The sequence below is a fragment of the Dama dama genome, chromosome 33 (genome assembly GCF_033118175.1).
Source record: "Dama dama isolate Ldn47 chromosome 33, ASM3311817v1, whole genome shotgun sequence".
NCBI classification, from domain to species: Eukaryota; Metazoa; Chordata; class Mammalia; order Artiodactyla; family Cervidae; genus Dama; species Dama dama.
Genome location: NC_083713.1, coordinates 23,931,002 through 23,958,404, shown reverse-complemented (window position 1 = coordinate 23,958,404; position 27,403 = coordinate 23,931,002). Strand labels below are relative to the sequence as shown.

The 27,403-nt window shown below is 52.4% G+C and overlaps 2 protein-coding genes across 3 annotated transcripts; both read left to right on the top strand.

Annotated features, from left to right (window-relative positions):
• The first annotated feature begins 2,555 nt into the window (after window positions 1-2,555).
• Window positions 2,556-20,385, top strand: HOXD4 (homeobox D4). Of its 2 annotated transcripts, XR_009691717.1 has the most exons (4): window positions 2,556-4,128; window positions 4,658-5,087; window positions 19,689-19,791; window positions 20,344-20,385. XR_009691717.1 is itself a non-coding variant. In XM_061135154.1 (2 exons), the coding sequence occupies exons 1-2, from the start codon at window positions 3,696-3,698 to the stop codon at window positions 4,990-4,992; spliced, it is 768 nt and encodes a 255-aa protein (XP_060991137.1). In that variant the 5' UTR covers window positions 2,556-3,695; the 3' UTR covers window positions 4,993-5,495. The 2 variants fall into 2 exon arrangements, 1 of the variants encoding a protein (XP_060991137.1); XM_061135154.1 differs by lacking the exons at window positions 19,689-19,791; window positions 20,344-20,385 and having other exon boundaries at window positions 4,658-5,495.
• On the top strand, window positions 20,379-25,619 carry HOXD3 (homeobox D3). Its single transcript, XM_061135153.1, has 2 exons — window positions 20,379-20,973; window positions 23,067-25,619. Exons 1-2 carry the CDS (start codon window positions 20,427-20,429, stop codon window positions 23,822-23,824), a joined length of 1,305 nt encoding a protein of 434 aa, XP_060991136.1. The 5' UTR covers window positions 20,379-20,426; the 3' UTR covers window positions 23,825-25,619.
• Window positions 25,620-27,403: the final 1,784 nt, after the last annotated feature.

Below are 27,403 nucleotides of genomic sequence, written 5' to 3'. Positions count from 1 at the left end.
TCTGCCGCAGCGGACGCGTCTGTGAAGAGCTTGCAGCTAATTAGCAGCCTGCCCTATTAACAAGTTGCGCCGAGCATCGCCTTCTGCTCGAACCAACCTGCTAAGCACCCAGGCAACGCGATCCCCATTCGCCGCCCAGCCCAGCTTAACCCGGTCCAGCCTGGCCCCCACCTTCTCTCGTTTTTTTTGTTTTTTGTTTTCTTTCTTTTTTTTTTTAATAAAAAGAAGGAGGAGGGGGAACGCAACCCTTTACGGCTGCGGGTGTGTTGGGTTGGCCCGCTTCCGGGAAGGGCTGAAAATTCTGAGCTTTACGAGAAAGTCCCTCCTATCCTCTCCCCCGGCCCAGCCCCGGCCTCTGCGATTTGGGTCCTGGGTTGGGGACTCCGGCTGAGGAAGGAGGGAGGGATGCGGCCCTTCTACTTCACTCCTGCTTCTCTCTAACTGCAATTCGAGAATTTCTGCACCTGAGCCGCTAGCGTTGCAGGCAGACAAGGGGGAGGGGTGTTTGGGGTGCGGTGGGGGGCAGAGATTCTTGGGGTGTTGGGCTCAAAAGTTTGGCTCTTTCAGAGTTGCTTATGCTGCGGAAGACAGGTACACTTCTGAAGAGGCCTGTGAACTCTCCAGGAAGGCTATCTCATTAAGATGATGGTGGTGGGGAGAGACTCCAGGAAAGATCAGGGGCCCCTCCCTCATGCAAAACGGAGATGATTTTATTTTAATGAGAGATGGAATGTGTGAAGATGTTAAGAACCAGGCACCCTCCCTTTCTGGTGAGAGGACCTCTTTCTAGGGTCGGAGAAGATAGGGCTTGGCTCTGGGCCAGATTTCTGCCCTCCAGGCTGGGTGACATAATCAACTCCCTGGGGGCTGTGACCCCCCCACCCCAGGAGTGGAGGATCCATGCAGTACATAGTTCAGCTCTACGAATCAGGCTGTCTCAAGTGAAACAGGCCCCCCAGCTCCAGGCCGGAAAATCCAGTGTCCCCAGAACTCCTGGTCTTGCCCTCTTCCTATGGCTCCCCTGGCTCTGGGTGCTTATCTCTGTGGATGCTCCTTGCTTGAAAACCCGGGACTGGCACCCCGTAGCTGAACGCAGCACAAAAAGCCGGAGACATCAAAAGCATTTGTATGGGCAGTTGAGCGGGAGGTGAATATTTAACGCTTTTGTTCATCAATAACTCATTGGCTTTGACCTGTCTGAAGGAGTGGAGCAATAAGGTGAAATGCAGGTCACAGCGTCTAATAAATATGAAAATGTGTACCCTCACCCAGGTCCCCACTCATCCCAGCAGGCTCCCCCAATCTGTCTGGATAAAGTCTAGACCCAAGGTCCCCAGGAGCTCTTGGCATTAAAGGAAGGTGGGGGAACCCCCTGGGACAGGGGAGTTGGGTGTGGGGCAGTTTCAGAGGTATTGTTAGAATTGGAACCCGGGAAATCCCTACAAAATAGCCAAAGCACTGGAACCAAAGGACTGGGGGGAGTGTGTGGGGAGTGTGCAAAGTGCAGAGAAGTCAGCCAATTTTGCCAGACTAGGGGTGGGGGGAGTGGAGGGAATTCTCCCTGTTCCACCCCACCAGGCCCAAGTTGAGGCTTGAAAACAATTTTTGAATCATGAGGGTAAAATTTTAAAAAAATAAATACCTCTAGCTTAGAGTTAAGGATCCAAAATCCTCACCCAAGCCTCGGCATCTCTCTGTCCCCAAAATCCTCCCAGTCCTGAGCCCTCTTGGTGCTATGAATGAGGGGTGAGCCCCAGACTGCGCTGAAGCACTGGGGCGGGCACACTTCATGAACTTTTGTACTCTTCTGTGCTGCTGTCGGCAAAGCAAAAATAATGAAACTTTGTGATATGTTTGTAAATGATTTCGAATGACCCCTTGCCCTGCCCTTCACCATTAGTACGCCAGCCCCAGCCCAGGACAGCTCGGTGCCTGCAAGCAGCGCCTGCCTCGGGGTGGTAAGCAGCAGCCGGACAGAGAGGCCAGCCGGGCTCAGAGCCCTGAAAGGTAAATGTGCGACTTCTTGGAGAACTAGCTTAGCCAGCCAACCTGGCTTGCCCTGGCAGTGGGCAAGAGAAGGGGCAGAAGATATTCCCTCTTGCCTCTTTTCCTTCTGCCACTAAGGGCATTTTCTCCTTTCTGGAAAATACCACTTGATAAGGGAGGGGGTGTTATGTGCATCCGGAAAGGGGATAATAATACAGTCCATTCTGCAATGGATTATTTTTCTTCTGTTCTGTTCTTTCTTTCTTAAGAAGACTGTCCTGACTCCTTGGCTGCTTGGTAACCCCAGCTCTGGTACAAGGATGGGGAACTCGTTGCTGCAAATTGCCACCAAGCACTTCAGACCACCTGAACTGTCTCTGAAAGTGAGGGTGGCTGCGACGGGCTGGCGGCTCCGAGGAGGAGGCTGGGGCTGGCAACAGTCTGGGTACTTGCTCTGGGTGGAACCTGGAGGCAGTAACGTTGTCTATATATACCCTGTAGAACCGAATTTGTGTGGTATCCACGTAGTCACAGATTCGATTCTAGGGGAATATATGGTCGATGCAAAAACTTCACATTCTCCGCAATAGTCAGAAGTGGAGGCCAGAGTCAGCCGACCGGTCAGTCGCCTCTTTCTGTTTTATTACCTTGGACTCAAGGCAGGAGGATCGTCGGAGCCCAATTATGTAAGGTAGCCTTTTCCTGGAGAAGCTCCTCACCTTCAAACAGGGCCCCCTATGTAAATTCCTAATTGGTTGCATGAATGCAGGGCCAAAGGGTTAGGTTTGGGGGCACTGGGGAGTGAAGTGGGAGTCAGGTAGCCCCAGGATCAGCTCTCCTCTCTAGGGGCATAAAGTTGGAGGGTGCCCAAAGAGGGGGCTTGTTTTCCTTTACTGCCAGGTGGGAAGAAGGCGAGCAGGGAAAAGGGAGTTTAGGGCCCTTTGGGGGGGTGCTTTTGAGTGAGGTGGGGTTACCCTCACAACCTTCCTGGGCTACCCTCCCGCACTGCCCTATCCAGAGAATCAAGGGGCTTCTTGCCATACCAGCAAGGCCAGATTTGGCTACAAACACCCCGGCCTTCGAAGAAAGCTTGGCAGTTACTCATTGCCTAATTTGATTCAGGCCAGCCAGATCGTAGTAACTTTTGGGTGACCCTGATGAAGACAAAGCCAGCGGGATCCGGCCTTTGTATGGCAGAGTCCCCGCGCTCCCGCGGGCTGGGCAGGCGGGAGTCCTGCCTGCCTGGGGTTCTCTGTCGAACTCAGGAGTCACCACCTCCACCCACCTTTTGATGCCATGCACCTTGACAAATACAGGAGATTCATTCCCTCTTGAACTGTGCCCATTTTGGGGGGCTGATTGCAGGCGGGGTGCATGGAGAAGGCAGTGGAGGTTAGCGAAGTCAGCGGCAGACAAAAGTGGGGTCACCAGTGGGGAATGAGGGTGCTGGGATTAGAGCTCCACTAACATCTGGTGGGAGCCCTCAGAGGTGCCACGGTGAGTCACTTGATTACACGTATGTTATTTAGTTAAATTTGTGAAAATTATGAGATGCTCACCAACCCGGTGATAAACTCACTCCCTTGCTATTGGCTGGCTTGGTCACATGGCCGCCAACTTTATTCAGTTGACAGCAAGTAGGAGGGCCCTATGGAAGAAGAAAAAAAGACAACACGAGAAAAATTAGTATTTTCTACCTTCTGAAATTAATGGCCATGAGTTCGTATATGGTGAACTCCAAGTATGTGGACCCCAAGTTTCCTCCGTGCGAGGAGTATTTGCAGGGCGGCTACCTAGGCGAGCAGGGCGCTGACTACTACGGCGGCGGCGGTAGCGCGCAGGGGACCGACTTCCAGCCCCCGGGGCTCTACCCACGGCCCGACTTTGGTGAGCAGACCTTCGGAGGCGGCGGCCCCGGGCCCGGCCCGGCTCTGCCCACGCGGGGTCACGGGCCAGAACCCGGCGGCCACTACGGTGCTCCCGGAGAGCCATGCCCGGCGCCCTCCGCGCCCCCGCCCGCACCCCTGCCCGGCGCCCGGGCCTGTAGCCAGCCGGGCGGCCCCAAACAGCCGCCCCCCGGGACTGCCCTCAAGCAGCCGGCCGTGGTCTACCCGTGGATGAAGAAGGTGCACGTGAATTCCGGTAAGGACGGGCCCAGGACCTCTCAGTCTCCACCCCAGCCCGGCGGCCTGAGCCCCGAGAGGGGGTGCGAGTGGGTGGGGGCGTGTGGGGTTTCAATGGGCGCCGCAATTACTCTCTCCATAAATTTTTATAGCCGAGGGAGCAGGCCGGGACCATGTGGCTGGCTGCTTGGCTGTGGGCGCAAAAAGGGGTGGAGATGGGGGTGGGGTGGGGGAGGACTCCATTTTCAGAGTGGAGGGAACGCGGTCGAGGAGAGGGGATCTCCAAAATGCCTGGGAATGCTGGAGCGGGCGGCAGGCTGGGGGCACGAGGGGACGTTTGGGGGTCCCGGCCTGCGAGCCCGGGGGAGCAGGTGGGTGGGAGGGAGCGTGTGCGCCGGGGAGAGAGGGCGGGCGGGAGGCAGGGAGCAGCGGGCCAGGAGGGAGCGCAGGGAGGGCCCGGCCTCGGGGCGCGCCAGGAAGTGAGCGCCGGTGGCCAGGGGCCTACCCCGAGGCCGGAGCTGACCTTGTGCGTCTGTTTTGTCTCTCAGTGAACCCCAACTACACCGGCGGGGAGCCCAAGAGGTCCCGGACGGCCTACACCCGGCAGCAAGTCCTAGAACTGGAAAAAGAATTTCATTTTAACAGGTATCTGACGCGGCGCCGTCGGATTGAAATCGCTCACACCCTGTGTCTTTCCGAGCGCCAGATCAAGATCTGGTTCCAGAACCGGAGGATGAAGTGGAAAAAAGACCACAAGCTGCCCAACACCAAAGGCAGGTCCTCCTCGTCCTCGTCCTCGTCCTCCTGCTCCTCCTCAGCTGCCCCCGGCCAGCATTTGCAGCCGCTGGCCAAGGACCACCACACGGACCTGACGACCTTATAGAAGTGGGGACCCTGGGCCCACCCCTCCCTGAGCTCCTGGCTGAGCCGAAGCTGCGGGGGCAGGCCGGGCCTGCTGTCACCTCCCTGGGCTTTAAGGTACTGTGGGGTGGACCTGGGACACACGCAGGCCTCCCTCGGACTAAGGTTAGCATCCTGCCGAGGGCAGCCCCCTCCTTGGAGCGGGGATGGGGGTGGGAGGGGGCGGGATTCTCTCTCTAAGTATATTATCAAATGGCAGGAGCTACTGAGAACATAAAACCTTGGAGTCATTAAACTGAAAATCTCTGCTGTTGGGTTTTGAATTTGCAAATGAAGGTTGGATGCTTTATCCCAGTGTGAATTTGAACATCCTCCCCCACCCCACCCCTCCAGGAATCTTTGTGGCTTAAAAATGTGCCAGAGTTGAGGCAGAAGCTTGGCCACCCCTGCGCTAGGTGTTTTCAGTAGAAGCAGGAGAGCTAAGCCAGGATTCCTGAACTTTCTGGGTCGTCTGTATAATTTCCAGTGTGAAATATATATATATATATATATATATATATATGTATATATATTTTTTGCTCCCAGTCTCCCCATGCCCAAAGAAATGAGTCTAAGAAGGAAGCGGAAACGGGTTGTTTTATGTTTAGATTATATTTGCTTAAATATTTATTTGTTGGAGAATTGGGGTACAGAAATAACTGACATGATGTTGCCAAAAAACTTAACACGTGAAAGGGGCTGAGTTTCAGGGAGCAGAATCAGAGGTGCGTGGCCTGACTTCTGGCTGGAACTCCACCCCCTCCCCACTCCCAGGAAATGTATATAGGGGGCCCTTAACCCTTCTAGAGGAAAGGGAAGGATCCACTCAAAGTTGAGTTCTTGAGTATATATTTCCACATGTGTGTTTTTCAGCACTGTGCTTACAACTAGTTCTGGGTGATTAGAGGAAAGGGAGAAAAGAAAGAAACAAATGGTCCAACATTTTCCTTCTGGGGAAAGAAAACAAAACCTCCATGTTCTGGGTCATTAGATAATGACTGAATTTTCTGTTCCAACTGGATTCCGAGTGTCCCCAAATGCTCCATGTAGCAGTATTTTATAGGAATTGGTGTGTGGCTGGTATGGGAGAAGGGATGTGCATTGGGGAGAAAGTGGGAAGGTGAGGAAATCTTGCTTTTAAAAAACTAACTGAATCTAGAAGTCCACAAAAGTCGGTCTTAGGGTTTTTCCCCCCTAAGTTTTAATTTTTCAAAACAAATCTAAGGAATTTCTCAACCTGTTAATTAGAAGCGAATTTGTAAAAGTACAAAAGTTTTCAGGCCCTCTTCTCTCCCTTGACTTGAGAATAGTGGTTTAAAAACAATTGCTCTCAAACAACAGGAGAGATGTTCTTTAGTCATTTTTCTCATGCCTTGCCTGCAAAGGATTCAAAGCTCATTTTTCTAAAATGTTGACCCTTAAGGATAAGGGGAAAGAGTCAAAGGTAATGGCCAGAGTTCATAGACTCATATGAAACAAGGCTTCAGAAGTTTAAACCCCAAAGCCTCGGGCTCCAAAAAGAAACCCCTGGTTGTCCCTTACCAAAAAGTGACAGAAGTGGGGAGGGAAGCAGGAGGGAGGTTGAAAAGGAGATTCAGAATTGGGGCTATTTTTCAGCGCTTCAGAACACTTTAGAAGGTTTCAGAGGTAATTTTTAAAATATATTTGAGTGCAGAGGGAAAAAAGACTTCCTCTACGGGCATGTTCTTTGGTTCTGTGTCTCCTGAGAGCTGAAGGCAGGTATTCACTGGGGTCCCTAGGCTGAAATTCCACTTCTCTAAAGTATCTTCCAAGTCTTGGTCTTTTGTATTAGACCCCAGGGACAGCTCTTTGTTCCTCCTTGGGGTGAGCCTGGCTCTCAGACTTGCACATGGCAATACTTGAATATCGCCACGTCGGGATATTAAAGATGGATATTCCTGCATTATTTGCATCATTGTTTCTATGACAAAAAGCACAGAGTTCATACATAGTCAAGACGTCTTTTTTCTGATGCCCTCACGTTGAGAAGCTGAAAAGGTATTTTACTGAAGTTCGGCTAAATTACAGAATCAGGTTCATCCAGAGGACAAATTTTCTATTCGATTAGCTGTATTTCAGCCGGGAGGACTGACCTCTAAACCCTTAACCTTTTGGACTCTGACTACCCTTCTCTTCTTTTTTTCCCCCCTCTAACATGGAGAGCAGTCTTTGGATGTAGCATTTGAAAAGAGCTGCTATCTTTAGGCAAGTTGGAAAGTTGCTCAGATTCTTCCCTAAAACCCAAACTTGTTAATACATTGAACCTTCTCCTTGTGTGTGTGGGGGATATATATTTCACAATGTCCAACTATATATGCATTATAAAAATTATATATATATATAGATTTCTTCCCTTCCTAGAAGTTCAGGTTACTCATCCCAGCTTCAGACCAAATGCCAAACTACTTAACTGCCTTCACTTCTGCCCTAGAGGAAAGCCAAGAGGTATATTTGATGAAGAAAACCCAAGTTCCTTCTTAAAAATAGCCCCACTACTTTGGAAAGTAATTTTATCAGAGAAACAAATTCTTTGTTTATAAGTCTCAGTTCTCCTTCTCAGCTTCTAGGGATTCTCTTTTGAAATGTTAATGGAGCCTGCAAGGCCCAGAGGGCAGCCCTCAACCCTGAGGTTCCAATCAGACCCTCGCGTCCATTTGGGCCCACAGGAGTGGGGCGGGCAAGAAGCGGGGGCCCCCCAGCCAGCCAGGGCAGGGAAGGAAATGTTTCCTTCTGGCAATGTGTTCTGGAGACCTAGGTGTAGAAAGGCTCAGTGCCTATTTGCTTTTATTTGTTTCCAGTTTGTTCCCCCAAATATGATCCAGAAGTGTTTTGAGGGTTTTTTAAAATGGTATGTTGGGATAGTAGCTGGGGGGGGGGGGGGGAGTGAAGTGTTTGCTGAGGACACTGCATCTCACTTTGTCCATTGCAGTCTTTTGTTGGGAGATGACATTGTCAGTCAGCCCCATGGTGTCTGTTCACACAAGATGCTTTTTTAATAGAACTGGTCAATGTTCTGCTGCCACTGATTAAAGTATTATTTATACTAATTGTTGCCTGTAGTTTTGATGTAATTCATTGATCTATATTTGAAATAATAAAAGGTGTAGCGAAATCTCCCTCCTGTTTGGTACCTCCACAGAAGCATTCTTCATTAGGTCTTCTAAAAGCTAACACCCACTATAAACAATGTATTTTATTATTTTCTATAATATGCCTGATGTGTGAGGGTTAAACTGCGTAAGGCATAGAAATTCTACCATTTTCTCTCTCCCCCATACCTACATACTCCTAATTTGGCTGTTAAATTTTGTGTGCATTGGAAAGCCAGAGGCTGGATCCAGGCTGTGGGGTGGGTGGTGGGTGGGCTTTTTTTTTTTTCTTTAAAGAAAATAAGTAACTTCCTGGGCTAAAAAGAGGCTCCAGTTTGGCTCTGTGCAGGCCCAGGCCAGCCCTAGACCCTCTCGATCTGTGGCACGGTGGAGGAGAGATCTCCTGGCTGCCCAACTCTAAGAGTGTCTGGTGCTGGGCTCTGGGCCAGTCTGAGGCTGGCCGTGGCTGCTCGGATCTTACCCTTCTGGCCTCCAGTCTTGGGTTCCTTCTACTTGTGTGCCCCACTGGGGCTTCCAGCAGCTGCCCCTCCTCTCCCCGAGCGCCCCTTCCGCCCTCCAGACGACAATAAACACTCCCCACTATAAAGAGTGGCCAGCGCTATTTTTTTCACGAGGGCTTTTCACATCTTGGCCTCGCCTTGAAGAGGGGGCCAAGACAGGAGTCCCAAAATAGATGGGGGGGGGGGGAGCTTACTCTCGACAGGAAATGAGCAGAATGCAAAAAATCAGACGTGTGTCCTTAATATATGGAAGGGCTCGCCTCAGACGCGTGGACATGTGTATTTATAAGTGCGCAGACAGAAGTTTAAATATTCAGACACGTTTTATGATTGTCCTCTGCCCGTCTTCTGTTAATGGCCCCTCCTGCGCCCACCAATACATCAGTACGGTCGTGTGTACCGAATCGCGGGCAGGGATGAGGAGGAAGCGAGTGCCCAGCCCAGCGGGTCGGAGGACAGGACCGTAAACCGGGGGCCCTGGGCAGCCGGCGCTTCCCGCGCGCCCGCCATGTTGGGGAGCCCTCCCTGCCCCCCGCGCCGGGCTGGGCGGCCGGGGCTCGCCGGCAGCCGGGGGAGGGCCTTTCATAACCCGGAGAATTTTCAAAGTGCGAGGAAGATGATAAGAATAGATTTCTACAAGTCCCGACCACGTGATTGGCGAAATAATTAATTCAGCACGTCCCTTAAGAAACACGGAGTCGTCATTAATCTGCCACGCAAAGGGCTCTCTCCTACTTGCAAAGTGCAGGGATCCCAAGAATATCACCCACCGAGGGGGGCTGCGCGGCGCCCCCAGCCCTCCACCCTCGGCCCCCGGCGGCGGCGGCGGCGGGCGCGGGCGTGCAGCCGGCAGGTAAATATTTTGGCGACTTTTATTTCTTCGGATTTAAATCCTTAATGAACTTCGCTGTCAGGGCCGCTGACAAATAGTTCCCTTTGCTTCCTGATTTGGAAGCGCGCGCCGGCAAGAAGTTGTTAGTGGCTTGGATGGTGACCTTTGGTTCAGCAAAGCTTTGCACTTATGAAAAATTACTGAGAGCGGCCGAGTGTGTGTGTATGTGTGTGTGTGAGAGAGAGAGTGTGTGTGTATGTGAGGGTGTGCGGGGGGCGAGGGGCGAGGGTGCGCGCCGGCTGCTCAGAGGCGACAGGAGCAGTAAAAACCCGCCCGGCTGGGGGACGCGCCTGGCGCACGCGGGCCGAGGTTGCCCGGTCGCCTGTGTCTACCGGGAACAATGGTCGCTGTCACGGCATCTGCCGCCTATTCTTAAACCGGTGAGAAAAGGCCCCGGCCCTCTTTTCAAGCAAGGGTCGTAAATTTTTCTTTGCGTCATAATGGAAGGCTATAAAATCGAGTTGAAATTTTACCCCAGGCAGATTTTAACCAACAGATAATGATTTCCGAGTTGCTTCTCCCACTCCCCTGCCTCTCACCCCAGCTCTCCTGCTTCTGTCACCCCAGCAAGGAGTCTGTCCCTCTTCCCCCTCGATTTTCACATCTTTAATTTGGAGAGAAGATCTAAAATAAAGACAGGGAAATTCTCTGCCGCCCAAGGAGTGGGAGACCCTGGGGTGAGGGGAAGCCTCAGGGGAAGGGAAACAGGCGTGTAGAGTGGGGGAGAGACTAGGGATGAGATGCTGGAGCCGTCTCTCCCGCTGGCTGGTTTCAGCCTTTTTTCTCCCTAACTCCCGAGAAGCTAGCTGTCAGGTCCCACGAACCACCCCGCTCCCATCCCAGTCCACCCCAGCCCACCCCACTCCAGCTTGCCGGAGGTCCATGCTGGGGGCAACAGCGGGCATTCTCCTCCTCCAGCTCGTAACTCCGGCCCCGATGCCTCCTTCCCTCTAGTTGGCTTTGAGGATGATATCGGGCGAGCTGGGGGCTGGCTGCGTGTGGTGGTTGTTTTGGGATTGTGTGTGTTTTGATTTCTTTTTTGGCGTGTGTTTATTTCCCCCATCAGGACAGAGACAAAGTTTCCTCCGTTATGAATTATACATTCAAACAATAACACATTAATTCAATTATTCAAAGATGACAAATGTTTATGTGCTTTGCAAGTGACTTTGGCGCAGATTCTGGGCGCTTTCTCTGAGCTGCTTGCGTTTTTTCTCAATGAGAATTAGCTGTCACCCTCCCAACCTCACCCCCACCCACCCCCCACCCCACCCCACTCCACCCCACTCCACCCCACTCCACCCACCTTACCCACCTCACCCCACCCCACCCCACCCCACCTGGACATACCCTGGTAGCTCCAGAGAGGAACCCACAAAAAACCTCCCCAGCCCCGCTGCCAGCCCGGCAGCCAACAGCCTCCCAAGGCCCGGCTTGGCGGGCACCGGCCCGGGCTATTTTATCAGTGTGACAATTGCCCGGGTTCGTGTGATAAATCATCGTAAGTAATTCCTGAAAGGGTGCGAGGCTGTTGGGGGCCGGGCGAGGACTGTAAATCTTTCCGGTTTATTGCTCTATGAACATATGCTCCGATTGAAGAAGGCTTAGATCCTTTCCTGGAGACAAATTCCCGCAAAGGGGCCCCCCTCTTTGGCTGGAGATTAACACTTGCTGTGGGCCGACTGCACGGCCCCTGGCGGGAGGCTTGGGGGCGGAGTCCTCCGGGTGAGGGTGGATGGGGGCACCCACGGTCCGGCTCCAAGAGGCGCCCTGAGTGGGCCTCTAGCTAGGGATGGCCGGGTGAGCAAAGGAGGGGCTCGCTGACAGGTCTGGGGGCTCGAGCCTGTGACCTGTTCTCTGGGACTTTTCTGTGCTTCTGGAGTGGGAATGCGGAGGATCTTACCCCCTTCTCCCCACTCTTCTGCGGCGGCCCTGCCCATGCGCCTACCCCTGTCCGAGACCTCGCAAGTGGCAACAGGGCATCTACTCCGTGCCCGATGCCGCCGAGAAGCAGAGCCGGCTGTGAAAGCAGGACTTCGGGGATGGAGTGAACACCCCACACGGTGCGGGATTCCGGGTGCGAGTCGAGCTGGGGTAGTGCGGTGGGGGCTCACTGCAAACAAGCCGGGAGCTGGAGGCTGGCTGCTCGCCCCGGCCAGGAGCCTTTTTTTTTTTTTGGCCAGGAGCTTAAAAGCTCTTCTTCCCACATGCAGAATCGTTATCCTTGTTACCATAAATTACACCCGACCACTCAGAGTGTGCTGGAAATCTATCCTGATTTACTATTTCTAAAATAGAAGCTCCCTCTTCTCCCAGCTAAGGCCAGCCGGGACTGATCCCGCATTCTCCCTTCGCGTTCTTGGAGACGCCGCAGGAAGCGGGAAGCCGCGGCCTGCTGTCGCTGAGCCTGAGGGATCCATGGGCCCTGCCCGGACCCGGAGGCTCACAGGTCGCGGCAAACAGCGGCTTCACGCCTCGGCGGCTCCAGGCCCCGCCGGACCCGGGTGAAGTTCGCCAGATGCAGAGAAGGGAGAACGCCCCCGGTCTGGGCCGATGCTTATGCGCTTTTTCAGGCTCTGAAAGTGTAGGCTCATCGGCTGTATCTGCGGAACGAGCCAAGGCCCCAGATGGTGGTGGTGGTGAAGAGGGGCGTTCCTCGGGGTCTGTGAGCTGGAGGCTCTCATCCTTAGGACGGGGGCCTGCGCTGTGCCACAACGTAATTGCCTCCCAGGGGAGGGGAAGAGCGGCGCGCCCACCTAGGCTAGGCTGCGCCTTGCCCTGGTGTTTGAGGATGCGGGACCTTGTACCGGGCGCGGCTGGGGAGCTTGGGGAACCTGGGCCTCTGGTGCTCCTTAGCTGCCTCCGGAGACGCCTGTAAGAGACGCAGCTTCTAAAATTTCCAGTCCCCGGGCCAGCCTGGTGGAAGGCTGAGCCAAGGTCAGAGGTCGTGGGGGGAGAGACGCTCAGCGCCCCCATCCCACTGCCAGCGACCAGGCTGGAGCTAGGTCATTCCCAGGCCTCGGGATAGGGGCTTTCCTTCCGCCCCAAACCCACCATGGTCTGCCCAGGGGAAGGAACCGAGATCCCACGCCTCCTGCCCCTCCTCCCAGCCCCCAGGCCTGGCTGCGCTCCGGGGCTGGATGGCGTGAAAGTTTCAGCCTCAATCAGTACAATCTTCCCTCGGGGTCACGTGAACAAATATGCTCGCATTTGAAGGCAGCGTCTGTATTTCCCGACTATGAGGGGGTTTCCGGGGCTCTCTTCAAATCCAGAAAGGGCCACATTCCGAAAGGAAAACAAACCCCGAGCTCTGGGGGGCCTGGGAGGGCTGGGCAGGAACCCAGAAGTGGGTGGGGGCGCGGGTGGCCGCCGCTCTGGGCCTGGGAGCGGACAGGCAAGCGGTGAACCGGCGGGCGTGCAGCGCAGGCAAAGCCAGCTCGGGGACTACGAATTCGTTCCTCCTACGTTTATTGGTAGTTGAACCTCAGCCTGGTTCCGTTCTACCGGGAATTCCTTGTGCTCTGGTATATGGCCGCGTCTTGGAGCGCGCAGGACCAGGGTTGGGACAGCGTTGTCTGCAGACAAAGGGGGAAGGCTAGCTCTGCCCCCCACTGGCGCCCACTCTGAGGCCGAGGACACCAGGTTTATGATAAATTGGGATCCAGGTAAGCAATTGCATGACAAAATAGAAATCTTTGGGCACAGGGCTGCTTGCTGCCCTGAATGGGATACTAAATATGATTTATTTTGTGTAATCTGTGATCTTGATTATTGCCAATTGGTGAGGCAGCCCTCGTAGACCTAGATACACTTCTACATATACATCCAGAATGGTGATTAATCCTAAGGAGGTTCGCTTTGTGGGGATGTTCCCCGCCTACCCAAAGGTTAGGGGGGCATACTACCTTGCCAGGCTGGGAGGGTGGCCGGTGGCATAGTGGGGGGAGGTGGCAGTTTAAGGAGGGGACTGGGCGCTGGAGGTATTTGGGGGGTAAATGTACAGTTACGAGAATGGGTGGAAAATGAAATGAATAAAAAGAAACTTTTTTAAAAAAAAACCACTGTCACTTCCAAAGTAAGATGGAGCATCGTATTAATTCTGTGTCTTGAGCTGCCTGGCTGGACGCAGGCAGGTTGATTTATACGTATTTAAAATAAACTCTGTGAACAGCCAGCTCCCTGCATTGTTCTGGGAGCTAGCTCCACATACGCACGCTTTTATCCTCTTAGTGTTGGCTTAATTTTTTTTTTCTCTGTGAGGTTAATGTGCTATTTAAGATTCTCCTCCAAATTCAAGAGAACACCCAAACTACCCAGAAGAGTTTGGGGGGCACCTCCACAGTCCTCCTCACTAATCTAGTTTTTGACTGCAATAGTGGCAGAGAAAAGGTTTAGGGCTTCTGGGTCCTTCTTAAAGAAACTGAAATGACAGCTAAATAATATTTTGGTTCCTGCATCCCATCCATCATTTTGTGTATTGTGTCCTGTGGCTCCTGGATGTGGGAGCACAGGACAGTTCATCCTGGGTTTTTCCCCAGGACCAAAGCCTGAGAAAGCAGCCCCATGAGTGAGCGGCTCCTAACTCCTGGAAAACTGCTATAGGGCTAGGCCAGACTGGGCCTCTATGGGAAAGGAACCCAGAAAGCAAGGAGCACTCCCTTAACCTAAGTTGGGACAGGTCTCAGCCAGAGAGGGACAGGCTTCCAGGGTCCTGGCCATCAAAGGAGAGCAGTAAACTTGTTTGGTCAATTGCTGACGCTTGGCTCCATCAGAAGTTAAAGTCGCTGGACATTTTTCTTCTCTTGCTGCCTTGGAGCTGCGCGCCTGCCAACTTAGTCAGCTGAATCCAATTACTGCGAACAGCATTTCATTTGGCCCCGTGGAGCACTCACTTATAACTTCCCCGAAAATTTCAATAATCCGTACCAAGGCTCCCTATCCAAAAGGCTTTCCCCCTTTTCCCGGGGTACTGGTAGGGGATAGGATACATGGCTAGGTCTGCCGGGACCAGCTCTTCCTTGACAGCTCTGACAGGGTTCCTTCCTGCTCCCCGTTTCTGGCTGTGAAAGGGGTACTTGAGCTGGTGGCTCAGAGCCAGCCGGATAAAGCCTGCAGAAGGCTGGGCAAGCAGAAGGCTGAAGTTAGCTGGACTCGTGCTGGGTGGTGGGTGGGCTGGGGAAAGAGCCTGTGAGAAGATGGTGGGGGCTCTGGGCAGCCCAACTTTGGCCACCTTGGGGTTCTCTTTGCTTTCCCCTTCCCAAGGTGCACCCAGAGTGCACCGCACACCCCAAGAACGCCCAGGAGTAACTTACCCTGTTCCTCCGTGGCTGGGAAAACAAAATCTAGCTACAGGCATGGGGGAATCGCGGCACTGGGCGGCCTCACAATTTAGATCTTCTGAGTGGAAGTGCCTAATTCTGAAGAACTTTTTCTCCCCCAAATAAATAAGAAATAACTAAGCAGCGAAAGTTATCCACCCACGTGAATGTATCATATAAAATGATACATCATATAAAATGACCCGCTGATGCGGTCCGAGGGCTCAAGTACATCGTGCTTCCACCAAGCAGCCCTCCGGGCCGGCTCCGTGCAGTGGGCCCTCTGGGTCTGGGACTGGCTGGGGAGCTGAAGCCCGGGCGCGGTACTAGGAGCCCTACCGGTCCGGGATCTCTCCAAGGCGCTTCCGTTGGGTGTTCATTAAGGGGTGAGTTATTGCCGCGCGAGCCAAAGGTCACTTCAAAGGCTTATGGCTGCGCGCTCTGGTCTTTAGAAGGGCCCTGAACGCTTTGTGTGGGGCTTTCCCCAGCGCAGTTTAGTGTTTGCAAACTACTGAGTCGACAAATTGCACAGGGCAGATACAAGAGGAGGGGACTGTGTCTCTCCTTTCACCTGACCAGGGCGGGCACCCGCTGAGCGCAGGCAGTGGTAGGCAGCTTGGTCTGTTTTGGGGTGGGGTGGAAGGGGTGTTTGCTTCTTTACTGGTTTGCAGCTGGTTTGATCCCGACCCAGTTGTGGGCAGCCCAGGCCAGGAATGTGGTGGGTACTGACTGGAATAAAATAAACTCAGGGAAATCGTGGTAGATACAATGTACAAACCAAGAAATAACACCCAGCTCCCTCTTCTCTGTGGCTTCATGTGGGAGCCTTGGCTAAGACTCACCCAGGCCCATCTACACATTTGCCCTCCTTCTCTGGTGCCCTGAGCTGTAGCCTCCGTCCGTCCCAATCCTTCAGTCCCTCTCTTTTGCTCCTTAGAGGGTGGGCTTGGCCTGGGGGGTTGGGGAACATGGGGCTTTTAGGGCTTGGTTGGAATAAGAGGAGAGGGAATGGCTTCCCTGTGCTTCTAGCCCACTTGGCTCACCCCCTGCGAAAGCTCTTGTCCTTCCCCACCGCTTTGCCTCCCCTTTCTCACGTCCAGTCAAGGATTGTGGTGTTAAAAGCCACCTGCTCCCCAGGAGCCAACCAAGTCTCCTTTCTGGGGGAAGGTGCCTAGAGTGGCTGCAGACACCATATAAAACAGTGACATTGATTATGACACCCTTAAAGGGAGTAATGTCTCTCCGCATGTGTTGGTAAGAAAGAACTGGCCGCTGCTGAGAGTTTTCCATTTTGTTCCAGATCATCTCAACAGAATATCAAAAGGAACCTGAAGAGCCTACAAAGAGTTAGAGACAAAAATTTGAGAACACACACACACACAAATTGTGGTGAGTGGTGTGATTTTTAAAAGTAATTTCCACTACACTTCCATTTGTCCTGCAACTCAAATTAGCCATCTCAGGATTCATACATCAAAACATAAAACAAAGGGCGGCTTTGAAGTGGATCACCTCAGTGTGAACTGCCGCTGGTTACATGATAACCGATCATCGGTCTTCAAATTTATGGCGCCTTAATAGGGTGAGCCCAGTGCCTTAAATGCAGGGTGTATTACACTGAGTTATCTGGGCTAAATAAGAGTGATTTAGAAGGCACGTCCAGGTCTTCCCATAGGGCAGAAGAGCTCAGGCTGAGAGATCAGGAGAACATGGGCAGAAAGCTGCCCCAACTCTACAGTAAATAGAGCCCCTTCTTAGCAAATCGGAAAAGTAGTCGTTTCCAATCCCAAAGTAGTAAAGCCAGCAGGGAAGGAAGAATCGTTGCTCAGTTCCAGTGAATTAATGGGGATGCCCAGCAAGATTGGTGTCTGCCAGAAAGACATCTGTGGGTTTCCAAGGCCCTGATTCAGGTAAAGCAGAGAAGCCCAGACCAGTTCGAACCTTAGAGGAAAAATTAAAAAAAAAAAAAAAAAAAAGAAGGAAGGAATAGAAAAAACCTGCACCCCAATGCCTACCCCTTCTCTTTCAAGTTGCACAGACTAATCCAACCCGCCTTTGATTTTACGACGATCGCAGCTCTAGTCTAACCACCGGGCGACTGCAGCCGCCTCCCTCCCCAGCCCCTTTGCGCGGCCACTGAGGGCGGCGGGCGAACGCGCGCGGGGCCGGCCTCCGTGCGTCCGGCGAGTCTCCGGCCTCCAAGGCTGTAGCGGGCGGCAGGTCTCCGGTCCCTGGCCAGGCTGCGCCCATCGCGTCCCACGTCCGGCCGCCGAGCAGAGCTGCTCCGAGAGGCCCGCAGAGGCCACTTTATATACTCCCCCTACTCCCCGGGCGCAGGGCCGGGAAAAGTGCGGAGCAGGGAATTCTTTTGCTGCGCCTCCTCCTACGCAGAGCCTGTTTTCCACTTCTGAAAAGTGCCGGGCCTTGGGAAGTGTTTTTCTTTTCATTCCTTACTGAAGCGTTTACTGCAGCCGTGCTCGCAGTCATAAATTTTGCTACAAACCACAATGACAGGTGCATTGATATGCACCGTGAGAGCTCCAGCTGCTTAATAACTCCGTCCCCCAGCCGCTTTGAGCGCCTTTTATTTATTCGGTATCATATTTAGGTATTGATCCCGGGCAGAATTAAGTGCAGTGAGCAAGTATCAGGGTTCGGCTGATTCGGAGGCGCAGAGGATGCAGCGGGGATCCGGCGGTGGTGGCTCCGAGGCCGCCTCCCTTTCGGCTGAGGACCGTTTGGCCCTGCATTCCCGGCCGGCGGTTGGGCCTCCTAGCTGAGCTGGGCAAATTCCCGGGACCAGGAGAAAAGAGCCAGCTAGATCCCATTTGGCGCGCCTGCCCTAGGAGGAGCCGAGGATGGCGCCGGCGGGGTTCTGGGGTGTCTGCCTTGGCCGGTGTTCCCGGCCAGGGGTGGGGGCAGGATTTGGGGGGAGAGGAGAGGAGGGGAGGAAAGGGCAGCTGAGGACTTCGAACACCACCCCTCCCCCTATGCGGCTTAGTCTTCACCCCAAGGCATCTGGGTCCTGCGGCCCAAATGAGCAGAGGTACCAAAGGGCGAGAAAAGAAAGCCCTAAAAGGGGAGGGGGGCTCGAAAAGATGAGCCACTGAACAGTTGACCATTGTCCAAGTGATTTATGACCCGTTCCTGCTTCTTAGGTTCAAGCAGAGTTCACAAGGAGTAGCGATTTCTGGAAAGAAATAAGCTGCTGCTTCTTTTTAAACCAGTTTTGTAACAATATTCTCAGGTTCTGTTTTAGGAAAGGTGACTTCTTTGGAGCTCTACATTTTGGGCTGAGGGAAGAGGCTACAAAGTCCTTCTCAGTGAGGAGAGAGCTATTGCCCTTGCTTCTGGAGAAATGGACGTTTGGGTGGGGGAGCATCATGGAGTGACCCTTGAAATTCCTTAAGACAATGAAAACAGAAGAGGGAGAACAGACTCTAAGCTTACTCGTGGAGCTGCCCAGTATTAGCACTTTTGAGGTCTGTACACAGAGCTTTGTCTGGGAATATTCCATAGGAACAAATATATATATGTAAAGCCATCTGTTTCAAAGACTTGGTCAGTTACTAAAGAGGCTATTTTACTGTGACTAGTCTACCTATCAAGATAAACTTGGTCACCCTGGGAGGCAAGAGGGGGGATGTTTTGCTTCCACTGCTGTAGATGGGATGACAGAAGCAGCATCGAGTTCTGGTGGTCTGAGTGTCAAAAGTGACCATTTTGACATCCAAAGAGACCAAGGTTTAAGACTGGAAGCAGGATCCCAGAAAAATCCTGAGATCTAACCAAACTCAGAGTAGTCTTTTGGCCTGGGGGCAAACACATATAAATATTAGTCACAGAATGAGGATGTAGCTTTCCATTTAATATTCAGTAGCTTTAATAGTCAGATAATAATACAGAAAATGAATGAAAGAAGGATTAAGACCAGCTTTGTTTGGTAGATATCCTAACTGCATACATTTAAGAACAATAATAGAAACTACTCCTAAAACATTACATCTGACTATTCTGTTATTTCATTGAGAAGCACTTCTCTTATCAAGATTAATGGCATGCTTACTTATATTTTAAAACAAGATGAGCAACTATTTTACCAAATAAAGACTACTGTGAAGAATTAAAAAAAATTGAGTTAGGTTGTGTGGTGAAAATGGAGGGGAAATGAGTGAATGGAGTTGTAGTACTAATGGTCAAATCCAGTAGGCCAAATAAGTGTCTAGATAATGTGGTCTGTCATGATGACCATGATGGAAACCAGGGAGTTTGGGGGAAGGAGAGTTGCCTGAAAGGTGAGATCAAGAATTCAGATCTAGGAGCTGACCAATGAGTTTTCTTTATCAAGCAGATGAAAGTGGTTGAATAGTGCTGGTTACACTTTAACTCATTAGGGGCTTTCAGAAGGAGAGGGGGGTAGGTGAGAAGGTAAACACCCCATCAAGAGTCAAAGGACACAAAAAGGGTAGAATTTTTCTTAGTTTTTTTTTTTTTTCCTTCTAATTCTATGTCCATTCATTATGCCATAAGAGGTCTCTCATTGGTTGTTGGTTGGAGGTGGAGTGGAATGGCTGATGGAGAGCAGAGGTCAATAATAGTATCTATTCATACAGTGGGTGCAGGATTAAAATTATAAAGTTAGAGCATAAAGCATTTTTTATTAACCCATGCTCCGTGCATTTCAAATTCTAAATCTCTTATTTCCAATGATATCTGTTTAAAAGTAGTGGACTACAAAGTAAAGCATCTAGAAAAATGTAGAAGAGAAGAAACTTCTTTAGCCTCAAAATAACTCTTGGAGTCTTTAAGTCTTCTTCTTGGGTTTTATCTCCTAGTAGATTTCACAGTGCTGACCCATGTGCTAACTGGCCGATTCTGACCCATTCACCAGAGAGTGGACTATCTGGGTCTCCGTGAAAGATGCTGTGATTTTGAAACCAGGTGGGGGAGATAGTTTTTCTTTTTTAGAGTGCCGGCTATTCTGAGTGTTAATAGGGCTTTCTTTTGCCCATCACATCCCTGGGATGACCTATGATTAACTGATTGATCCATTCATTCATTAAACATGCATTTACTGCACTTAACTGCATGTGGTGCATTGGGCTGGATGTTAGGAATATGTAGGTGAATAAGACACAGTCCATACCTGCAGAAAGCTCAAAGTGTAGTAGGAGAATCAGTCATTAAAATGTATAGGCCATAAGTGCTTTTCTATGCAGTTTCAAAGGCTAAATTGACAATCTTGGAGAAATAAAATTGTATCTGGGGAAAAAAATTAGCCCCTTCCCTTGGATGAAGGGGAGTCTTTTCTTGTGGTTTATGAGAAATCCCTTTTGACATTTCCAAGGGTTCAAATAAGTTGAACTTCATAAAAATCCAAGATCCTCCTACTATGATGTGGGTGGGAAGCGGAGAGCCTGGGCTAGTCCTTCTGTATTGACTGGTCTTGCCAATGACAGTCCCTCTGGGACCTCTCACTTTTCTTCTTTGCAGGTTATCTGGAGCCTGGGGCTGCCCCAGCTCTCTCAGGATTTGGCAGACATTGGAGGTGGTGGTGAAGGAGACAGTGGTGGTCAATGTTATTTGAGCAGGGTCAGCAGGCCCCGGAGGTTCCTGAGTACACGATGCAGAAGGCTGCTTACTATGAGAACCCAGGACTCTTCGGAGGCTATGGCTACAGCAAAGCTGCTGACACTTATGGCTATAGTGCCCCCCATCAGCCTTATCCAACCCCTGCTGCTGCCAACTCCATGGACACTGATTACCCGGGCTCTGCCTGCTCCATCCAGAGCTCTGCACCTCTGCGAGCCCCAGCCCATAAGGCAGCTGAACTCAATGGAAGCTGCATGAGGCCTGGCACTGGGAACAGCCAAGGTGGGGGTGGTGGCAGCCAGCCTCCAGGTCTGAACTCAGAGCAGCAGCCACCACAGCCCCCTCCACCGCCACCGCCACCAGCCCTGCCCCCATCCTCTCCCACCAACCCTGGAGGTGGAGTACCTGCCAAGAAGGCCAAGGGTGGGCCCAATGCTTCTGGCTCCTCAGCCACCATCAGCAAGCAGATCTTTCCCTGGATGAAAGAGTCCCGCCAGAACTCCAAGCAGAAGAACAGCTGTGCCACTGCAGGTAGCCCTCTGAGGGGGCTCATCTCTGGGCTTTCCCCCAAACTGCCCCAAGAAGCTAGCTCACTTAGGAATTAAGAGGCTCAGAGCTGGAAGTACAACTTTGGAGGCCATATGTGTAAACTTGCAATGCAGAAAGTGTGGGGGTTTTTTTGGCGGTACAGCATGGCTTCAGTGATCTCAGTGCCCTGACTGGGGGCTGCAGGTTGAACCCAGGCCATGGCAGTGAAAGTGCTGAATCCTAACCACTGGACCACCAGGGAGCTCCCTGTTCTTCCTTTTTAGCATCTCTGGTTGTGGTCATATCCTTACAGTGACAGGGTGCTGACGTCCACTCCAGGCTGCTGGCACCGCTGCTGGACATGTCTCACAGTTATTCATAGAGCAGCTCTTCCTTATACTGCCCTAATGTCTGGACTGCTGGTCATAACTCAACTCCTTCCAGCCAATAGATCTTCAAAACTTGAAGATAGGTACTACGATCCCCAAGCCCAGGGGGTGATGTAGCCCATATCACATGAAAACCACTCCCTTAAATTAATAAGAACTAAAAGGCTATTGAACACTATGTTAAGAATCATGTTAAGTGCTTTACAAGCACTGTCTAATTTTCCAAAGAACCCTCTGAGGTAGGTATATAATAAAACATCCATTTTAACAGATAAGGAAAATGTTAGAGATAAGTCACTTGCCCAAGATAACTAAACTACCAAATGGCACACCTGGGAAATTCCCTGGTGGTTCAGTGATTAGGACTGTGCCGAGGGGCACGGGTTCAATCCCTGGTTGGGAACTAAGATCCTGCAAGCTGAAAGGCATGGCCAACCCTCTCCTGCCCCAACAAAACAAACAAAATAACAGGTATAAAAAGCAAAACCTCAAATGGCACATCTCAGGCCACTCCCACTCAATTCTCCCCATCCCAGGAAATCCCTAATGTGGAGGCACAGATCCTAGGGGAAGAGGCTGTACTCTGAAACAGGAGCAGCCTTGGGTTTTTCTCCCTGGAAAGGGAGACCCTGGTTTTGAGAAAATTTTCCCTAGGTCCATTTAGTCTGTGTGGAAGAAAAAGGGCAGGACCAGCAGCTCTGAGACATTCTGCCACTCTGCTCAGCTTGCTTGATTCCTGAACTTTTCTGGCCTTGTGTTCTCTGACGCACTTTTTATCTTCAGGTAGATGAACTTGCTCCCAGGTCCAGGGCTAACTTGAGGTGTAGTTTGCTTGGGATGTAGTTAGCTTGTTATCAGATCTCTGGTTTGCCTGCTGCTCTTTGGGGCTGTTGCTGCTCCTAGGGGGAAAGTGTCTTCAAGTCTGTAAGCTCCTTCTCCTTCTGCCCCTCCTTCCCGGCTGCAGACCTAGGCCCTCCCTCCCAGGAGAAATCCATTTGTCTTCCTAGGGAGGGAGTGGACAAGCTGCTGAGAGGTGGCAGGGGTGGTGGAAACCACTGCTGAAGCTGCTGCTCCCAGCATTGCAATACTCAAAATATGCCCAGCCTGGCCTTGGATGCCCTAAAACTCTGGGGCTGTATTTTCATGGTATGTCTCCGCCCTGCACTTGAGTACTGGGCCCATGGGTGCAGTTGAGCTGGAGTGAGCTGCCAAGATCTCCACCCTCATTCCATGCTTGGGGTGCTTTGCCCAGGAGCCAGCCTCTGAGCAAGGCAGTTTGAGGCTGCCTCCAATATTCCCCCCACCTACCTCCCCAGCAGCAGCGGCTGGAAGGAGTGTTCAAAATGAAGTCTGGCCCTTCTTTGACAGGGCGGGAGGGCTTACCAGCTGCTACTAGTCTCTCATTAAACTCCTCCTCAGCCTTGGGAACGGGATGATGGACTAGGCTGAAGGGGAAGGGGTGGGCTGAGTGAGTTGGACTTCAGAAGGCAGATGGGAGTTTCAGGTGCCACTGAGAGGTAGGCCTGGGGCCTTTGAGTTCTGGGAATCTCTGGGAATCTCACCGCTCTAACGCCCCTCCCTCGCTCCAGCCAGGATTAAAGTGGGGAGGGGGGAGGAAGAGGAAGGAGTCAGGGAAGCACCCCTCTACGGCCCAGGGTGTCCCCACATCTCCCGCTCAGCTACCTCTCTCTTCCCCTCCCGGCCCAGGAGAGAGCTGCGAGGACAAGAGCCCGCCGGGCCCAGCGTCCAAGAGGGTGCGCACGGCGTACACAAGTGCACAGCTGGTGGAGCTGGAAAAGGAATTCCACTTCAATCGCTACTTGTGCCGGCCACGCCGCGTGGAGATGGCCAACCTGCTGAACCTCACCGAGCGGCAGATCAAGATCTGGTTCCAGAACCGGCGCATGAAGTACAAGAAGGACCAGAAGGCCAAGGGCATCCTGCACTCGCCGGCGGGTCAGTCTCCGGAGCGCAGCCCGCCGCTCGGCGGCGCCGCGGGCCACGTGGCCTACTCAGGCCAGCTGCCACCCGTGCCCGGCCTGGCCTACGACGCGCCCTCGCCGCCCGCTTTCGCCAAATCTCAGCCCAACATGTACGGCTTGGCCGCCTACACGGCGCCGCTCAGCAGCTGCTTGCCTCAGCAGAAGCGCTACGCGGCGCCCGAGTTCGAGCCCCACCCCATGGCGAGCAACGGCGGCGGCTTCGCCAGCGCCAACCTGCAGGGCAGCCCGGTGTACGTGGGCGGCAACTTCGTCGACTCCATGGCGCCCGCGTCCGGGCCCGTCTTCAACCTGGGCCACCTCTCGCACCCCTCTTCGGCCAGCGTGGACTACAGTTGCGCCGCGCAGATTCCCGGCAACCACCACCACGGACCGTGTGACCCTCATCCCACCTACACAGATCTCTCGGCCCACCACTCGTCTCAGGGACGCCTGCCCGAGGCCCCCAAACTGACGCATCTGTAGCGGCCGCCACCGGCCCGAACTCGAGGCGCGATTACCTCTTTGGCTTTGGTGGCTGGGGTGGCGGGCGGGGCCCGCGGGGCAGCTCGGAGACCTCCCCCACTCCCTCGCTCTGGCCCGGTCCGCTGCCTCCCGGTCTCTGGGCCAACAGCGGCCGAGGCGCAGGCGCCTGGGCCTCCTTTCCAGGCGCACCCTGCTTTGGGTGACTCGCCGTAAATCAGCCGCAAGGATTCTCCGCTGTTAAACCTGACCGTGCCACATACTGCGGACCGAGGGACTCTAATCTGGTAATGGTGTCCCGAAGGTAAGTCTGAGATCCATCGGCGGCGCGCCTCGCAGAGGGTCCGGGCCTAGCCCGCGTCTAGTTTAGTTGCGGAGACCTTAATTTATATGCTTCTTCCCGTCCCATAAGAATTGCATCGGACTCAACGATCTGTATTTATTATTTGAAGCGAGTCATTTCGTTTTCTTGATTATTTATCCTCGTCTTAATGTATTTATGTGTATATTCGTAGAGTTCTCCAGCCGACTTTAGGAACGCGCTCCCGGGCTGCGGGGGGCCACATATCACCTCTTTAGTCCCCTTGGTCTGAACTAGTTGAGAGAGTAGTTTTGAACAGTTGTAACCCGTGGCTGGTGTTTGTAGTTGTAAAGGATTAAGATCGCAAATTGTCCTTCACGGGTAGAGTCAAGAGGCCCCATGGCGTGGCACGACACCCGTTTTTCTTTTCCCAACAACCACAGCCTTCGCCACAGTTTATTGATTTCAAATTGTCTGGTACTATTTGAACAAATATTTAGAATAAAAAATTTCTCAGTCGGAAGTGTATCTGTGTTAATCACGCACACTTGCAAGTAGATCATTCTGCCTTTATCTTGTGCACAATCCCAGAGGAATCCCCCCCACCCCCCCCACCCCATAGGCTAACCTTGTGAAACATTGTTTCCACTTACTTGGAATCCAGTACACAAATTGGTTCTGGGGAATACTTGATTACTTCCTAGCTATTGACTTCAGAGGGTGCAATATCTGAAGATGCAAACCTAGAAATGTCCTGGGTGGAATGATCTGGGTAGGGTGTTTCTCTGCTGCTTGTTTTACTGTTTCTACCGCCCTCTTTCTAGATACAGATCCACCTTTTTAGGTTGCACTTACATTGGTGAGGCCAGAGCTCACTTTTCTGCATTAAGTAGTTAAAAAAAAAAAAAAACTTTGAAAGAAAACTGACAATCAAAGAAAAGATGCAAGAGAAGTCATAAGAAGAATTGAACAATGAAAAAGCTAAGATGCAGAAAAAGAAACGATCATTCGAAGCCATGCACCTAAGCTTTTTCTGTCGGAAATGCCCTCACGATTTTTTACCTTATAGAAATCAGTGGTTCATTTCTAAGAAAACAAACGTTCCCCACGATGTAAAGTAATAAAAGTTTCATTAATGGAACATAATAAGTATAAACACTTTGTTTACTCCTGTTTCTTTGTACAAAATGGGCAAAATGTCTTCGAGGATTTATAACCGTTTTGTAAATATTAGCGTGGTTTTAACTGGGGCGGACTGCTTACACCGGCTTCTCTAGGAGGAGGCAATGGGAAAACGCCTTCAGATAAGGTTCGATTCTTTTGTATTTCAGCAAAGTCGGCCCACGCATCTCTATTTGGTTTGACAAATAATGCAAGTCCTACTACATCCCCGGTGACACGAGGTGAAATTTCTATTGTGTGGAAATCATTTAACTTCTAATCTTCTGGTGGAACAACAATCGTTTCTATTTGGATGTTTGTGTTTCGCTAAATAATGATGGCTCAAAATAATATTTAGTTTCCTTGTTCCTTTGTGCTGTTTTTAAAATGGCATGTTAGATTGGGGGCGGGAGGGAATTATCCTTTTTGCTAAATTTCACTTTATCTGAGCAGGTTTAAAGTATACATGTTGTAGAAGTGTATCAAAAGAATAAATGACTTCAACCGAAGGGATATTTTACCCACGTTCAAGGCTTAAAATTGTTTTTCTATGAAATTTGCATCCATAGGCAGAATTTCTAATTGTCTTGCAAGAAATTATTTTTTAAAGCTATTAGGGAAATCAAAGGAGAGCTTGCTGCCTTGCAGGGATTACAACAACCTTTCTTAACTGGCTAAATATTAAATAGATGAATTGTCAGGCTGTTTAGATTCAGCCCGGTTTTCCCTTCATCTCCTCTTCCTACCATAAATAATAATAAAAATACATAATGCATCACGGCTCCAGGCGTTTTCCAGCGCGGTGTGTTACCGCAGGAGTATCTGCTGAGTCTGCGGGTGTCTGCAAGGCCCCAAGTGTCATCTGCGGCTTAGGGTTTCATGGATTAGATTTTAAACGGTGTCTGGCCCGGTTGACATCAGCCTCCTCTCACACTCAGGCTCCAAAGAAGCGCGGGGTTGGGAGCTCCCTCTCCAAGCAGCTGCAGCTGGCCCCAAAGCACCCCCACGCTAGCAGGGTGGGAGTCCTCTCCCACCTCTGGAGGAAGGTTCCCCGAGGCTTCCGGGAGCGACTCGGATGGCTGCATTCCTGCCCCTGGCGTGAGCGTCATGTGATGACCACACTCGGTCGCTCCCGGCGCGAGTGGGGGCGGCGGCCAGTCTTGGGAAGGCCCTTCCCGCGCGGCCGCCAGCCAGGGCGAGAGCGGAGCCCGCGCACAGCCATTTAAAACTGCATGAATTATAAACAAGCCGCCTTGGCCTTCGCCATAAATTCTGCTCTTTTTGAGCCTGCAATTAGTGTTAGGAAGCACCGGAGTCTAAACACAAACAAACACCCTCTGAAGGGCCCAACTGCCCGAGGTTGCAAAGCTTTATTTCCCACTGCCACCCCCTCCGCGGCCCGAGGTTTGCGCACTCGGTCTCCTCCTCCCCCGCCACCGCCGGGGGTGCGCAGCCGGCTGGGTTCCCGCTCCGCGAGGGAAGGTCACAATAGCTGCTCTATCAGCGGAGGCGCCCGCCTCCCCCTCTCCGGTCTCGGGAAGGCAGAGAAAGGACGGTGGGGGAGGGGAGCGCGGGCCCGGCAATGGCGCCCCAGGCCGCTGCTTCTCCCGCGGAGGACCTGCAGCGGGAAGGGGCACGTCTGCAGCGGAAGGACACCGCCACTCCAGACCGGGGCTTCTTCCCGGGAGCGGCGGGCGGGCTCCGTGGGGAGCTCACCACGGCCTCGAGGAGGCTGCTTGCTGGCCCCTCGCTGCCGGGCGCTGCTGGGTCGAGGGCTGCGGGAGCAGCGGCGCCATTGTGAGCGCGGCTTCCCACGGGCCCCGCGGCGGGGAGGCTGCACAAAGGCGGCAAGGCGCCTGACACCCGCAGGTGGGTGGGGCCGGCCTCGTTGCGGGCCTTGGGCTCGGGGAGGCTAACCCCCTTTGCCCAAGGGGAGGAAATGGCTCTTTGGCTCTGGCCGTGGCCGGCTCTGCCCTTGTTTTTTTTTTTTCCCCTACTTAGACCCTTTGGAGGGAGGTTTTATTAGGGAGGTTGTGCGCGATTCTCTGGGCACCTGAAGAAAGGGGTCAGGGCCCCAAGCCCAGGCCTATGGATGGGGGTGGAAGTCATTTGGGAGCCCC

Coding starts and splice junctions, on each gene's coding strand:
- HOXD4 (XM_061135154.1), top strand. CDS start 3,696: ATGGCCATGAGTTCGTATATGGTGAACTCCAAGTATGTGGACCCCAAG. Junction 4,129..4,657: donor GAAGGTGCACGTGAATTCCG/GTAAGGACGGGC, acceptor TTTGTCTCTCAG/TGAACCCCAACTACACCGGC.
- HOXD3 (XM_061135153.1), top strand. CDS start 20,427: ATGTTATTTGAGCAGGGTCAGCAGGCCCCGGAGGTTCCTGAGTACACG. Junction 20,974..23,066: donor GAACAGCTGTGCCACTGCAG/GTAGCCCTCTGA, acceptor CTCCCGGCCCAG/GAGAGAGCTGCGAGGACAAG.